The 12646-nt window shown below is 37.2% G+C and overlaps 4 protein-coding genes across 4 annotated transcripts; 2 read left to right on the plus strand and 2 right to left on the minus strand.

Moving 5' to 3' along the window:
* Positions 1 to 1899: 1899 nt before the first annotated feature.
* Positions 1900 to 2227, minus strand: LOC133997646 (retinal cone rhodopsin-sensitive cGMP 3',5'-cyclic phosphodiesterase subunit gamma-like). The gene is made up of 2 exons (XM_062437321.1): positions 2118 to 2227; positions 1900 to 2017 (listed from the first exon to the last, which is right to left on the minus strand). The coding sequence occupies exons 1-2, from the start codon at positions 2225 to 2227 to the stop codon at positions 1900 to 1902; spliced, it is 228 nt and encodes a 75-aa protein (XP_062293305.1).
* Positions 2228 to 6072: 3845 nt separating this feature from the next.
* LOC133997399 (retinal cone rhodopsin-sensitive cGMP 3',5'-cyclic phosphodiesterase subunit gamma-like) lies at positions 6073 to 6397 on the plus strand. Its single transcript, XM_062436975.1, has 2 exons — positions 6073 to 6176; positions 6280 to 6397. Exons 1-2 carry the CDS (start codon positions 6073 to 6075, stop codon positions 6395 to 6397), a joined length of 222 nt encoding a protein of 73 aa, XP_062292959.1.
* Positions 6398 to 8878: 2481 nt separating this feature from the next.
* On the minus strand, positions 8879 to 9203 carry LOC133997478 (retinal cone rhodopsin-sensitive cGMP 3',5'-cyclic phosphodiesterase subunit gamma-like). Its single transcript, XM_062437077.1, has 2 exons — positions 9100 to 9203; positions 8879 to 8996 (listed from the first exon to the last, which is right to left on the minus strand). The coding sequence occupies exons 1-2, from the start codon at positions 9201 to 9203 to the stop codon at positions 8879 to 8881; spliced, it is 222 nt and encodes a 73-aa protein (XP_062293061.1).
* Positions 9204 to 11252: 2049 nt separating this feature from the next.
* LOC133997422 (retinal cone rhodopsin-sensitive cGMP 3',5'-cyclic phosphodiesterase subunit gamma-like) lies at positions 11253 to 11577 on the plus strand. The gene is made up of 2 exons (XM_062436995.1): positions 11253 to 11356; positions 11460 to 11577. Exons 1-2 carry the CDS (start codon positions 11253 to 11255, stop codon positions 11575 to 11577), a joined length of 222 nt encoding a protein of 73 aa, XP_062292979.1.
* The last annotated feature ends 1069 nt before the right edge of the window (positions 11578 to 12646 follow it).

The raw sequence follows: 12646 nt of genomic DNA on the forward strand, positions 1-12646 counted from the left end.
AAAACAAAATGCCATTGTGGGATATGATCTAAGTTGTGTGTAAAATGGGGCAGTTAAGTTTTTATGACCTTTTTTTTATCCATTAACTAATTTCATGGCTACACAGCTCAACGAGACGGTTTTCTTTCTTTCTTTCTCTCTTTCTTTTTTTTTAATGTGCTGCTGTAGGATTTTCTTAAGGTTATGACATTTGACATTTCTTTTTCAGAATATCTCCATATTACTATCGAATGTGCTCTGGACAGTATGAAAAAAAAGAAAAGAAAACTAGCCAAAGATGCTAACAGTCCCCAGCACGTTCTAATTCTCAACTTAAGAAGTGCTACACAAAAATACACAAAGATGGACTTACAGAGCCACTGAAGGCATGGACAAACCAGCATGAGCGATACTTGTCAAGTGAAAAAAAAAAAATAGTTTGCATGAATCTTGTGTCTTTCATATTTGACTCCTGAGCAGCAGATCCCAGTTGCGTTCTTCTTTACCACTAAACTCCATGGAGATTGACAGGCAGCTAGCAGTTTGAAGCTAGTTCAACACGATGAAGAGCACAGTGCTGTTTGGCAAAAAGGCCTGCTGACAAACGAAATGGCTGCTGCGCAAGCAACGTGCGGCTGCATCATTTTCCTGTCATGGTTTTCTTGCCACTGTATAATAGTGAACTATGCGGCCATTCTTCATAGTTACTATTGTTTCTCAATGACCGGTCCTCTCCCTCTGTCCTGTCTGTATCCCCTTGACTGCCATTAAGGGTTTTTTTGTTTGTTTTTTTGTTTTTGTTTTTGTTTTTTTTTGTTATTGAATGTCCATATAAAATGTTTTATATAAAAATGTTTTGTTGTGATCAAGCTTTCAGGTGTTTTTTCTCGTGGCATTGTGTTCATTTAGAAAAATGGATGACATCAATTTAAACCTGAGTCAGTCACATATCTTAACTGACTTTTCGGATACTTTGGGGCAGCAGAACTAACACTGATATCACCTATAAAGTTGATATATATAACAAACAGTTACGCTTTCATCAGATAAGTGAGTCCCGTTTGTGTCACCTGATCAATTTAAGACCAATATTCAATCTCTTTGTAGATACATTTTGGTTTCCACTCATTACTGAGGGAAAACCAAAACCATGAGCTGAAAGATGTCACTTCTTGCAGCACCTTTGGTATTACACAATTTGATCCATCGTTCAAACAAAAATGCTGGTTAAAGCAGCTTTAATGCTGCATATGAATCTGTTATTGGCTTTCTCAGCTTCAATTATACCCTTCTGTAAAACAAGAAAAATTACACAATATTTACTTGGGGAAAATATTTATTAACAGTTCTACACAACTGTAACTCTCAATGCTATTGATAATGTGCACAAATTTACATTCGTAGTTCATATAAATACATATCTTTTATAAACGGCTGTACATTCATTAAGAGGGAATAGCTCCAAAGAGGCGGGTAGGGGGCAGGATCATGATGTGGAAAAGGCAAAAAAAGGGAAAAGAGGAGCACATTTTGGTGATGATAAAGTGTAGAAACAGTTTCTGGTCAAACCCGCTTACATCAGATCTAGTCTGTTGTCTCATAACTGCAAAGTATGGGGGACGAAGGGTAAATTAGGAGAGTGAAACATGGGCATCTCAGTGAAGCATATATGAATGTATAATTATTTTAGCTTTATTTAACCTAAGCTTTTTATAATAACATCTGCCAATTTTGTTATGGATCAACTTTTGGTATAAATTGTTGTGCAATGTTTCCCAAAATCCATGTGACCCTAACACGACAACATACACCAGTTCAGGTATTTTGGGATTAGGGAGGAGAGTAGGGATTGAGGGTGGCAGGGGGGAGATTAGGGAAAATCAGTGCAGGGAGATTGAGGTGCAGACACAGGAGGGGTTTCTAAACAATTCCGTATTTTGCCAGGTCACTGAGCTCCATGTCACCAAAAGCTTCCCATGGGCACACCACTGTGATGTCTGTGCCAAGACCCTCCATGCCGGGGATGTCGTCTCCAAATCTGAAAAAGAAACAAACAGAAACAAAAAAATCTGAATTAACCAGGAATCTAATACTTGATTTTTCAAAAATGTAATATCGGACTTCAAAACCCAGCTTACCCCTTCTGGCCTGGTTTTGGGGCCTTGCTCTTGAAGGTGCGAGCAGTCCTCTGCTTGAACTTGGGAGGTGCCTTCTTGTCAGCGGGTGTTGCAACGGCTGTGTCTGCCATTTTTTATGTACTGAGAGAAAAAAGATTAAGACAATGAGTTAGTCTTGATCTGTAAGACCATTCCTCCTCATCTTCCTCCTCCCCACTGGGTGATATAACCCTCCTAGATTAGGTCAAATTATAGACTAAAGCTGCCATACAGCTCCTTAAAACCCTGTTACACAAACAGCTTTGTTTATTTTTGAACCGTGGCTTTATAGATTACTCTTGGCCAAGTTAGACCATCTTGAGACCAAGATATTATGAAGCTCACCTAATTCCATAGTTAGTCTGAAGTTTACACATGTATGTTGCCAAAAATAAACCCTGAGTCTAAGGAGATTTTTTGTAAACAACTTATTTTCAATCGGCTTTAATTCGACCTTTCTGACCTCAGCTGTCTTGTAGAGGAAAGATCAGCCACCTTCTGGACACGCATTGCTACTTATATCTACAAACACACTGTCTCATTTTGTGGAAATTGGCATGAAGTCTCAATTAGTTTTCATACTTCACATCCTACTTGATTATTTATACTTCCTGATTTAGTTACTGTATGTCCCTGCTTTCAACAAAAAATGGTTGCAGTTATTAAAGGACAGATTCACAGTTTTAAAACTGTAGTCAGGTGCCCATATGAACACTAAAACAACATCTCCCTAATGTGCTTACAATGTGGGCGAAGACAAAATACACTGTCCTGTCTGAAGTTAATATGAGGCAGACAGAGTTCTAATCTCGTGGATATCTTGTATTCTTTGCAGTAGGACATTAAAAAGACAGTTGTGGTGGATTGTACCTAAAAAACATTTAAACCTTTATTTAACCTAGATGTTCTCTGTAGATCTAAATATCTCTTTCTCAAAGGAGTCTTGACCAAATGGCAGCAATGTTATGTGAATCACATGTTACTAACATTTAGACCTTATACATAATGTACTGTAATGTAATGTAATGTAAGTTATAGTAATATTTAGAGATATGCTGTATCCTTCTTGACAGGATGACAGTCCCTGTTTTATTATCTTGATTTCTTTTCTTTTTTTATAGCTTGTTTGCCTGTTTTTATTTATTTATTTGACCATTTCCAACTTAACATGTGACTGCTATTGCATATTACTTTGCTATGTTGCAAGCCAAATTTCCCAAACTGTACAATCTAACTTTACAAGTCTAAAAAGTGAACTAAACTGAATAAAATCCTAGAGGATGTTTAAACATGCATAATCAAACAAAGACCATTCCTTCTATTCAAAGGTTGCATTAAATTAAATGAAACACTTAGTTAAATCAGAGTTTTCAAGCACTGATATATACTTTGCGATGTTTGTATTTACAAAGTCCTTTTACAGTAAGTTAAAGACACTGATGAGATAATGAGCTAAAACAAGAATGCAAAGAGCAGATTTTCCAAAAAGAAGAGAGATAATAAGGGATTTTTTTAGGAGCTGATTTAGCCTCTGACATTTCTCTGAGGTAGTTTCAAGGAAAAAGAGACACACTTTGCATCAAAGTAGAGATACTTTTGTCCATAAAAGTATTAAAAGCACATCATTTAAACCACGGCAAAAACACATACATGGCATTTGAATCCCACAGTATCCGTCTGTTTTCACACCTTTCTTTAATCTAATTCAAGCTGTTCCGTTAATCCTTAATGTGCAATTGACAGTTAGCCAAAGCTTTCAGCTGAGTAAAGAGTTTGATGTTACCTGTTTCTGCAGTTGCTCAGGTGGCTTCTTGCTGAAGTCTCTCTGGTCAGTTTGTGTCTTTCTGGGGTTTGTCTTGGTGCCTTCTTATATACTCCCCCTACCCAGTAATCCCCCCTAACATATTTTCCCATAGCTTTCAATCCTCTCTGACACCCAGTCCTCTAATTGGCCTCTGTGCTCAGTTAGATTAGCAGGGTCTCAAGAGGTGTTGGGCCATGTGAATTTGCAACCTTACATAATGCAGCATCTTTGAGATAAACAAAATTGGATGTACTAAACCACATGAGTTGTTTCAGGACACGATTACATCTCAGAATATATGAACATACCTGTCTGAAAAGGTGCATTTTTAAAATAACATAATATAATTGTAGAATAATTTATTATTAAACCCACACAGAAATAGTGGATCATGAAAGTTCATTATTGAGCTTGAAAACAATAATTTGATGACATTTTTTTTTAGCTCAAGCTCGTCTTACTAGACTTTCAGCCACATTGCACAGTCTTCATCAGTTAATAAAGAAATTAAAGCTCTGGAGAAAGCTAAAAAGTGGACTTAAATTTCTCTAAAATTCTTTTTAAGATTTTTTCTGTCAAATACTGATAATTTGGAGACAATATTGAGTACTATAACACAAATACTCAGTTTATCTTGGGTTTTATCACTCCCTGATATTTTCATGGCAGAATGATTGTTGAACTAAGTTGGAAGTTGCTGTATCAGTGTCCCTCGTTGACCTCAGTCCATGCAACGAGAGGAGGGATTAAGAGCTGAATGGTTAAATGATCTTTATTTGTCACTAAGCGATGAATCACCTGTATGGAGCTCAGCTCATGTCTCTTACATCACATGCTCCAGATCATCCTGCAGACTCATGTACATCACCTGTTGTTGTTTACCAATGAGTAATCAGCTTTCAAATCAATGTTTGAATACAGGACATACACTGAAGCCAGATGAATACTGCAATAAGGGCTTTATCATCCTCAATAAAATCTGTGAGACTTTATTCATTTTTAGGAAATTGAGAGATAAAGATAAAATATAACATCTTTTTTATATATATATATATAAAGCCATACACTGTATGTATACACCATATTGCTTACCATAAAAGAGCAAACCTCATGGAGTGAATACATAGTAAAAATGGCCTTTATTTAATCAAATGAAGGCACTGAATTATATTTTTTACAGTTCAGAGAAGTGTGTGTGGGTAAAATACAGATGGATGTGGTGCACAGTGACAGATACACAATGAATGTCTTTTGGCAGCTTCAACTTTTCAGTGATGCTAAAAACTGTCAGTTTTCCCCCAAAACTTAAAAAATCATGTTGTCAAACAGATATAACTTGAAATACACCTATTTATGTCTTGTCCCCTTTAATTCATCTATTTGTGGCTGGGCTGGTAAAAAATAGGACTGAGCAGAGTTGGCACTTGAAATTCTGACAGAATGAGCATCTGATGGGATTAGCCAGACGACTTTAAAAGGGGACAGTCGGACAGCGAGAGGAATGCCACAAGAGAAACCTCCAAGCTCATCAGACACGTTGAATCCTCAACAGAAGGTGAGATAAAACTGCACTTTTCTCTTCAGCTAAGGATCCACGGCTCTTATTGATGTAGTGCTTCAGATTCTTATGGCCCGCAACAGCTTTCTTACAGAAAGGAAAGACAGAGCAGTTTAAAGATCCTTACTGAGAGGACTTCATTCTCGTTTTTAATGGTTTTTGTTGGATGTCAACTAATGGATTTTAATGACCTCTGAGGACATTTGAACAATGGCTGTATACTTTTTAATGCAGTGTATAATTTAAAGACTGGACTGGTCGTTGACATGTTTGCTGAAATGAATTATAAATAAAATGTAGAGTAATGTATTCACAGAAATGAAGTTGAGATTCCTGATTTATTGATAGCAGAAACATGTGTGTCGTCAAGGCAAGTTTCTTTATCAGGTATGTTTAAACAACAAGGCAATTCAAAGTGCTTCATATAACTCATAAAAACGCATTTAGACAAGGTACAAAAGAATAGAACATTACAGAAAAATTGCAAAATGGAATAGTTGTAAACAGAAATGTTTAAAGCCTAACTTCATACATTTATTTTTTTCCCTCATTCTCTTCTCAGGTAACAAAACAAAATGGCAGACGTAGCAACTCCCGCTGACAAGAAGGCTCCTCCCAAATTCAAGCAGAGGGCCATGCGCACCTTCAAGAGCAAAGCCCCTAAACCAGGCCAGAAGGGGTAAGATGGATTTAAGATAAAGAAGTATTTTCTTTAACTGAAAAGATGTTTCCTTGTCTCTCTCAGTTTGAACTCATCAGAGCTTTGTGTCTCATCCATTCAGATTCGGAGATGACATCCCCGGCATGGAGGGTCTTGGCAACGACATCACAGTGATCTGCCCATGGGAAGCCTTCGGGGACATGGAGCTCAGTGACCTGGCGAAATATGGAATTGTTTAATCCTCTTTCCTCTGCCTTTACCCCTCCTGCCATTATTATCCCTCATGTGTTCCTACTGTTGATGAAGCAGCAGAAAATCTGCAACTTCTGTACTCTAGAGAGGAGGCAGCCTTTGATGACTTAGAGGTCTGACCTGGAAAATAAAATCCAGAGCTTCTGTCTTGTCTCATGCACTTTATTTGCCGCTGCCTCCAGCAGTAAAAAACAAATGGAGTATATATTTTGTAAGTATTTGAGAGGGTTTGATATCTGTTATTGTGATATCCTGGAGCTGCACTTCTCTTCTCCTGTACCCTCCTATTGTCCTCAGAGCTGCTGATTCAGCATGCACAGATGTCTATTTTGTGTAATTAGCAAATCAAATGTTATTTTTTATGTAAAAGTCTAAATGCACCATCTATTTTGTCAGTAGAAAGATACAATTCTATAAAGACAATAAATGTTATATTTTCCACATAACTTTAAGTCTTTGAGTCCTTCATCTTACTAACACAGAAAACTTCACTGATTAAATTTTTTTAGGATTTAACACTCAGGCAGGACATTTATTTAACTACATAGATGTTTGGCCTTTTGTGCCTTCTTCATCCTATACACATAATATATTGTGTGCATAATAATGCACTTAAGTCATCACTAATACTGGTGTGGATGCCTGAAGTTTTCCACACTTTTACATATTTAAAAAAAAAAACATTGTTATTCATTCACACACTTAACGAGGACAGAGAATAAGAGAAAATAGGGGGCAGAGAACAGCTGCCATGGAAACCAAACTTGCTCATTCGCAGAAAATAGTCTCCTTTCTTCTCATGTAAAGAGAAAGGTTTTTATAGAAAATATATTTTTAAGTTTTACTGTCACCAAAAACACAACAGCAAACTCATATTAGGCTGAACTCCAATTAGCGTTACGTTATCAGCTGTCTAGTATTTTAATTTTATAAAGGAGAAAGACAATTTAACAAGAGATAATCTGTCTGAAAAGACCAAATTATTTTAAAATGTTGTAATATTTTAAGAGGTGCAGCCTAAGAAAATCGTGACACGTGAACACAAAACCACAGGATAAAAAACATTCACAATCAAGATATAACAGACAAACAATACGAAGAGGTTTGCAGTTATTGAGTGTTAACATAAGTAGCTCTTCATTATCGGGGACCTGAAGACAACTCGTGGGGTGATGTGAGAGCACAGAGGAGGAAAAATGAAGAAAGATGAGTACAGGGCTGTGCTTGATGATAAAGGAAGAAATTCAAAAGAAATGCTAAAAAAGTGGGTCTTTGTTAGTATGCTTTTCATGTCTGTCCTCTACATTTGGTACACGATATGGCCATGGCGCTCAGTCAGTGAAATGTCTGACGTCAATAGGTTTCTTAACTTATTGTAAAACAATAAAAATACTTGGCAGGGCCCCATACTGTATGCCTAGATCACATTCTGTCTAGGTTACTTCTTGGTAAATACCAGACATACCAGCAATACTATATATGCTGATTCCTCTCTGTCGCTTGGCATCATCACCATTGTACCATGTATGCTGCTTGATGATCCAGGCTCGTATTAAATGTGCATTAAGTAAGAACTCCTGATTCACCTCATCATTGTATCCTCAAGATCATCACAGAAACATCCACTCTCAGTCTTTCCATGGGCAAACCTCTGTGATATGTAAACCAAAGTATCATCTACAAACCTGATTGTCTGCTTTAACACTGATGTCATCAATAGCAGGTGACTCTATCTGAATATAAGTTGCCTGAATGTGTTTCTTCTTCCCTTTTTGTAAATGTATGGGCACCAAATGTCGTGTATATTTAGTTTAGTTTTTTCAGTATGTTTATTATTTTAAAATCAGATAGTACTGAACTCTGACAAACAACGTTTCATTCATAGAACTTAGTGGAGTATCATAATATGATACATCTTTATAGTGGAGACACAGACATTTTCTTGACTGAGTGTTAATATTAAAATCATTTCATTGTCAGTGTATTTTATGTGTTAATAAGAAAAAGGAAGTTCTGTGGAAAATATAACATTTATTGTCTTTATGGAATTGTTTCTTTCTACTGACAAAATAGATTGAAGTGCAACATAGACTTTCATATAAAAAATAACATTTGATTTGCTAATTACACAAAATAGACATCTGTGCATGCTGAATCAGCAGCTCTGAGGACAAAAGGAGGGGACAGGAGAATAGTAGAGCAGCTCCAGGATATCACAATAACAGATATCAAACCCTCTCAAATACAATATATACTCCATTTGTTTTTTTCTGCTGGAGGCAGCGGTACATGAAGTGTGTGAGACAAGAAAGAAGCTTTGGATTTTATTTTCCAGGTCAGACCTCTAAGTCATCAAAGGCTGCCTCCTCTCTAGAGTACAGAAGTTGCAGATTTTCTGCTGCTTCATCAACAGTAGGAACACATGAGGGATAATAATGGCAAGAGGGGTAAAGGCAGAGAAAAGAGGATTAAACAATTCCATATTTCGCCAGGTCACTGAGCTCCATGTCCCCGAAGGCTTCCCATGGGCAGATCACTGTGATGTCGGTGCCAAGACCCTCCATGCCGGGGATGTCATCTCCGAATCTGAATGGATGAGACGCAAAGCTCTGATGAGTTCAAACTGAGAGAGACAAGGAAACTTCTTTTCAGATAAAGAAAGGACTTCTTTATCTTAAATCCATCTTACCCCTTCTGGCCTGGTTTAGGGGCTTTGCTCTTGAAGGTGCGCATGGCCCTCTGCTTGAATTTGGGAGGAGCCTTCTTGTCAGCGGGAGTTGCTACGTCTGCCATTTTGTTTTGTTACCTGAGAAGAGAAAGAGGGAAAAAACTAAATAAATTAGTTCCCAGCAACTCTCAAGTGTCTTAAACTTAGACTTTAAACTTTTTGATTCAGAAAACTAAACATGTTAGTCTATCTGAACATGAAGAATCGGAAGCACTACATCTTGTAAAAGCAGTAAAAACCGTGGAAGCTTAGCTAAAGATAAAAGTGCAGTTTCATCTCACCTTCTGTTAATGTTTCAACTTGTCTGATGAGTTTGGAGGTTTCTTTCTTGTGGTGCTCCTCTCACTGTCTGGCGGTCCCTTTTTATGTCGTCTGGCTAATCCCATCAGATGCTCATTCGATCATTCTTTCTGTGCCAACCCTGCTTAGTCATGTTATGTATCAGCTCAGATACAAATAGACGAGTTAACTGAGAACAAGATATAAATACACACCTCACACCTCTCTGAACTGTAAAAATGGTTAATTCAACACTTCCATTTCATAGAGTAACTACTAACTAAATAATTGCAGGTCACGAAACAATGGAACAAGATATATGGATCCACATTACAAAAAGACCCAAATAATGGAGGGGGGAACCATTTCATAGATAAGAAAGATGATGTGGATCAGGAACACAGTCTATCTGACAACAACAGTAAGTCTGAGTCTAAAGAAGAGCAGTGTGCTCAAAACGTCACTCTTGATATCCTATTAAACTATATCTGCATTGATAGATAAAGCATGCAGACTTTCTTCTGCCTAAAGTTTTTGCTCTGGATGTGCATGTCTACCACACAACTTTTTCAAGTCATGAAACAATGTCAAATAGGTGTTTGGTATGTAGTAACAAATAACATGTGGAATAAAAAAGACAATGTCACTCATTCTGCTACAAATATGTGTGATTTGACTTTATTTTCCCCTCTATAAAAATGTTGTTTCATATTAGTTTCCATTCTTCACATGTAAAGAGAAAGATTTTACAGAAAAGATATTTTTAGTTTTAATGTCACCAAAAACACAACGGCAAACTCATAGTAGGCTGAGCTCCAATTAGAGTTATATATTATAAGTTATCAGCTGTCTAATATTTTAATTTTTAAATGAGAAAGACATTTTTTTAAATTTATCATATAAATAAATTATTTCCTGTGACAGTTACTCAACTCTATAAATTAGAAGTGTTGAATTAACAGTTTTTACAGATTGTATGGTTAATCATGCTAATTACTGTCAGTCAATATTCCTTAAATTGTCACTTCTTACACTGACAGACTTATTAACCTTGAATTACCTTATATGTATATCTTGTTCTCTGTTAACCTGTCTATTTGTGGTGGAACTGGTACAGAAGAGGACTGAGCAGGGTTGGCACGAAAAGAATGACCGAATGAGCATCTGATGAGATTAGCCTTTAAAAAGGGACAGTCAGACAGCGAGAGGAGCACCACTAGAGAGAAACCTCCAAACTCATCAGACACACTGAAGCCTCAACAAAAGGTGAGATTAAACTGCACTTTTCTCAGCTCTTCAGCTAGGGATCTGAGGCTTTTACAGCTTTTATAAGATGTAGGATTTCATATTCATCATGCTCAGACAGAGTAATAGATGTTTCGTTTTCTGAAATGAGACCTGGTCTGTGCCAGCCTTCCTGCTGATACTGTTCCACTGTCGCTGTTTTAACAATGCCTGAAGGTCCTTTTACTGACTGATTTGGATGAACTAAGAGAAGTTTTTTATCTTTGGCTTGACTTTTGTTTGATGGTAGCAGAGGAATCTGTAAGGACAAGAAGAGTTTTTTCTGCACCTTTAGTCAACAGTTCAAAGTGCTTTACATATGACATAAAAATACACTAAGACAAGATACAAAAAATAAAACAGATCCAACAAGAGCCTTAAAATTGCAGAATATATTAGTAGTGGCAAACAGAAAAGTTTAAAGCCTAAGTTTAAAAGAGCTGAGAGTTGCAGGGAACTAATTTCTTTCGTTTTTTCCCTCTTTCTCCCTCTCTCTTTTCCCCCTCTCTTCTCCTTCTCGTTTTCTCCCTCGTTTCAGGTAACAAAACAAAATGGCAGACGTAGCAACTCCCGCTGACAAGAAGGCTCCTCCCAAATTCAAGCAGAGGGCCATGCGCACCTTCAAGAGCAAAGCCCCTAAACCAGGCCAGAAAGGGTACGATGGATTTAAGATAAAGAAGTCTTTTCTTTATCTGAAAAGAAGTTTCCTTGTCTCTCTCAGTTTGAACTCATCAGAGCTTTGTGTCTCATCCATTCAGATTCGGAGATGACATCCCCGGCATGGAGGGTCTTGGCACCGACATCACAGTGATCTGCCCATGGGAAGCCTTCGGGGACATGGAGCTCAGTGACCTGGCGAAATATGGAATAGTTTAGTCCTCTTTCCTCTGCCTTTACCCCTCTTGCCATTATTGTCCCTCATGTGTTCCTACTGTTGATAAAACAGCAGAAAATCTGCAACTCGTGTGCTGCAGAGAGGAGGCAGCCTTTGATGACTTAGAGGTCTGACCTGGAAAACAAAATCCAGAGCTTCTTTCTTGTCACACACTTTATTTGCCCTTGCCTTTCCACCAATCCTCCCTGTTCCTTTTCTACTTCTTTTCATCATGGGTTAGTGTTAGCAGCTCTGGACCTGAGATTGTGCTTTCCACAGCGGAAAAAATTAATTAAATGGAGTATATATTTTGTAAGTATTTGAGAAGGTTTGATATCTGTTATTGTGATATCCTGGAGCTGCTCTACTCTTCTCCTGTCCCCCCTTTTGTCCTCAGAGCTGCTGATTCAGCATGCAAAGATATCTATTTTGTGTAATTAGCAAATCAAATGTTATTTTTTATGTGAAAGTCTATGTTGCACTTCAATCTATTTTGTCAGTGGAAAGAAACAATTCCATAAAGACAATAAATGTTATATGTTCCACAGAACTTCATGTCTATGAGTCCTTTTTCTTATTAACACAGAAAAACTGGTAGGAAAAAGCAATAACAAGTACATAGATGTTGTTTGGCCTTTTGTGTCTTTCACTGGTCATATTTTCTGGCTTCATCTGATACACTATTTGCATAATAATGCACTTCACTCATCACAACTCCTTATGTGGACATCATTCTTTAAGTTTCCACTCTTGAATATCATTGAATTATTATTCATTCAAATTCTCAAAATAAATCTGACTTCAAGGACAGAGGATAAGAGAAAATAGAAGGCACAGTGCGGCTGCCATGGAAACCAAACCTGCTCATTCATAGAAATTACACAGTCTCCTTTTTTCACAAGAGAATGGTTTGAAAGAGAAGATGACATTTTAGTTTTAATGTCAGCAGAAACACAGCAGCAAATCCCATATTATGCTGAGCAATTAACATCAAGTTATTGGCTGTTATATAAATCTAACATTTTACATTTTAAAGGAGTAAGACAACTTAAGAGATAATCTGTCCAAAAA

The sequence above is a fragment of the Scomber scombrus genome, chromosome 2, assembly GCF_963691925.1.
Source record: "Scomber scombrus chromosome 2, fScoSco1.1, whole genome shotgun sequence".
Classification (NCBI taxonomy): domain Eukaryota; kingdom Metazoa; phylum Chordata; class Actinopteri; order Scombriformes; family Scombridae; genus Scomber; species Scomber scombrus.

Bases quoted from the DNA above. Each gene is read 5' to 3' on its own strand.
- LOC133997646 (XM_062437321.1), bottom strand. From the start codon at position 2,227: ATGGCAGACACAGCCGTTGCAACACCCGCTGACAAGAAGGCACCTCCC. The intron at 2,018-2,117 runs GTAAGCTGGGTT...TTTCTTTTTCAG, and splicing joins CCAAAACCAGGCCAGAAGGG to ATTTGGAGACGACATCCCCG.
- LOC133997399 (XM_062436975.1), top strand. From the start codon at position 6,073: ATGGCAGACGTAGCAACTCCCGCTGACAAGAAGGCTCCTCCCAAATTC. The intron at 6,177-6,279 runs GTAAGATGGATT...TCATCCATTCAG, and splicing joins CCTAAACCAGGCCAGAAGGG to ATTCGGAGATGACATCCCCG.
- LOC133997478 (XM_062437077.1), bottom strand. From the start codon at position 9,203: ATGGCAGACGTAGCAACTCCCGCTGACAAGAAGGCTCCTCCCAAATTC. The intron at 8,997-9,099 runs GTAAGATGGATT...TCATCCATTCAG, and splicing joins CCTAAACCAGGCCAGAAGGG to ATTCGGAGATGACATCCCCG.
- LOC133997422 (XM_062436995.1), top strand. From the start codon at position 11,253: ATGGCAGACGTAGCAACTCCCGCTGACAAGAAGGCTCCTCCCAAATTC. The intron at 11,357-11,459 runs GTACGATGGATT...TCATCCATTCAG, and splicing joins CCTAAACCAGGCCAGAAAGG to ATTCGGAGATGACATCCCCG.